The 1,849-nt window shown below is 44.4% G+C and overlaps 1 protein-coding gene across 1 annotated transcript in view; it reads left to right on the forward strand.

The window, feature by feature from the left end:
• The window catches only part of LOC107577435 (rho GTPase-activating protein 24-like), a 5,722-nt gene extending 4,322 nt beyond the window's left edge, over positions 1–1,400 (forward strand). Inside the window, exons 2-3 of the mRNA XM_016263511.1 lie at positions 116–237; positions 328–1,400. Of these exons, the coding sequence (XP_016118997.1) occupies positions 116–237; positions 328–1,400 (1,195 nt within the window). The remainder of the gene's footprint in view (positions 1–115; positions 238–327) is intronic.
• Positions 1,401–1,849: the final 449 nt, after the last annotated feature.

Below are 1,849 nucleotides of genomic sequence, written 5' to 3' on the forward strand. Positions count from 1 at the left end.
CTTATTTTTGTATGCAACAATCAAGTTAAATTTTTTTTTTTGACACACATTCAACTTTGTACATACAGTTTCTGAAATCTCAGTTGTAATGTTAAGACCCTTCTTTATTGTCCAGGTTTTTGGATGAAGTTCAGTCCTACTCAGGTGTGAATAAAATGAGTGTACAGAATCTGGCCACGGTCTTTGGGCCAAATATTCTAAGGCCAAAGGTTGAGGACCCAGTGACTATAATGGAAGGTAGGTCTTCCTATCCATATCTCTCACTCCAGAAATCTCTGGATCTGGATTATATTTAGTGTTTGAGTAATCTATTTATCATTTATTCAGGCACAGTACTGGTCCAGCAATTGATGGCTATTCTGATTGGCCACCATGATGTTCTTTTCCCACCCGATGAGGACCATACTAGCACTCTGGAACTGGTTAATAATAACAATAATGAGACGCAAAAACGGCCTACGAATGGTCAGATTCAAAACAAAGAGAACAATAACACCAGTGGGGTGCGACAGTGCACTTGGGACACGCCAGAATCACCCAGCCGGGCTCCTCTGGACAATGGCTCTCCTCGTTCAGGCAGCCCACGTAATGGTTTTACGGGACAACGATTCGAGGTGGCCCGCAGTCCGCCAATCTCCTTGAAAAAGAACCCGGCGTTTAGCAAAGGGAGTGGGATTGTCACCAATGGATCGTTCAGTTCATCCTCATCGTCCTCAGGTGATACCAATCAGGAGAAAATTCAAACTCTACCGAACATGGGAACCCTTCATGCCCGTCGGACGGGTGCGATTAAAGGCTCAGGCACCAAAATGGGCATTCAGAATGGCATCGTTCGGATGGGCGTATCCAGCGCAGATGTTACAAATGGGACTCTAAATGGACGGAATGGACTCTGGGTGCCCAACGGTCACGTCACAATGCGCGAGGCTAAAAGTCGAGACGCTGAGCACCAGCAGAACCGCCTGTCTACGTACGACAACGTCCATATCCATCAACAGCAGCCCACGCAGCCCAGTCTGAGCAGCAGCTGTGAGGACAAACAGAGCGTGGATAGCGCCACATGGTCCACCTCGTCTTGCGAGATCTCTCTACCAGAAAACTCCACTTCTTGCCGCTCGTCCACGACCACGTGCCCAGAGCAGGACTTCTTTGGCAGCAACTTTGAAGATCCTTTGTTGGACGGGCGGGAGGACAACGGACTGGCGGTGGATGATAGGGAGCAGCGGACCAGTAACGGAGGAGGCCAGGGAAGCAGAGGAACGAGCAGCAGCGATAACAGCGAGACGTTTGCCGTCACCAATGGACCGACCAATCACAGTGCTCTGCACAGCCTGGTGGCCAGTCTCAAACAGGAAATGCTCAAGCAGAAGAACGAATATGAGGCCAGGATCAAGAGGTGAGAGTCATGCTCAATCATAAAATTAACTTTGCAGAGCACAGAAACTAGTGATAGTTTTTTTCACAGTTTTGATGAAGTTAAAAATGAATAGAAAATAAAACAAATTAAATGTTATTTTTCACCCAAATTGTTTCCAACTTGCATTGCTCCGTTAAATGGAGATGGAAAATCATTTCCATTTATATATTTTTTATGTGATTTATAGGAAACTAAAACGAGAACTGAAACCAAATGAGGGAAATGCCAATAAATAAATAAATAAATGAGAAAAAACAAAAACAAAAACAAATCATTTACATAAACACACACACTCTTCAGTATGGTACAAATATGAGATGTGGCAAACATTTGAATATTGTTCTGTCTTCCCTGTTACTTTTTTTGGATAATTTATCACTGCCCCCCCCCCCCCAAAAAAAAAAATTGTCAATGGAGGGTTTTTTTTTAAAC

Source organism: Sinocyclocheilus grahami, unplaced genomic scaffold (genome assembly GCF_001515645.1).
Source record: "Sinocyclocheilus grahami isolate Dianchi unplaced genomic scaffold, SAMN03320097.WGS_v1.1 scaffold6051.1, whole genome shotgun sequence".
Taxonomy (NCBI): Eukaryota; Metazoa; Chordata; class Actinopteri; order Cypriniformes; family Cyprinidae; genus Sinocyclocheilus; species Sinocyclocheilus grahami.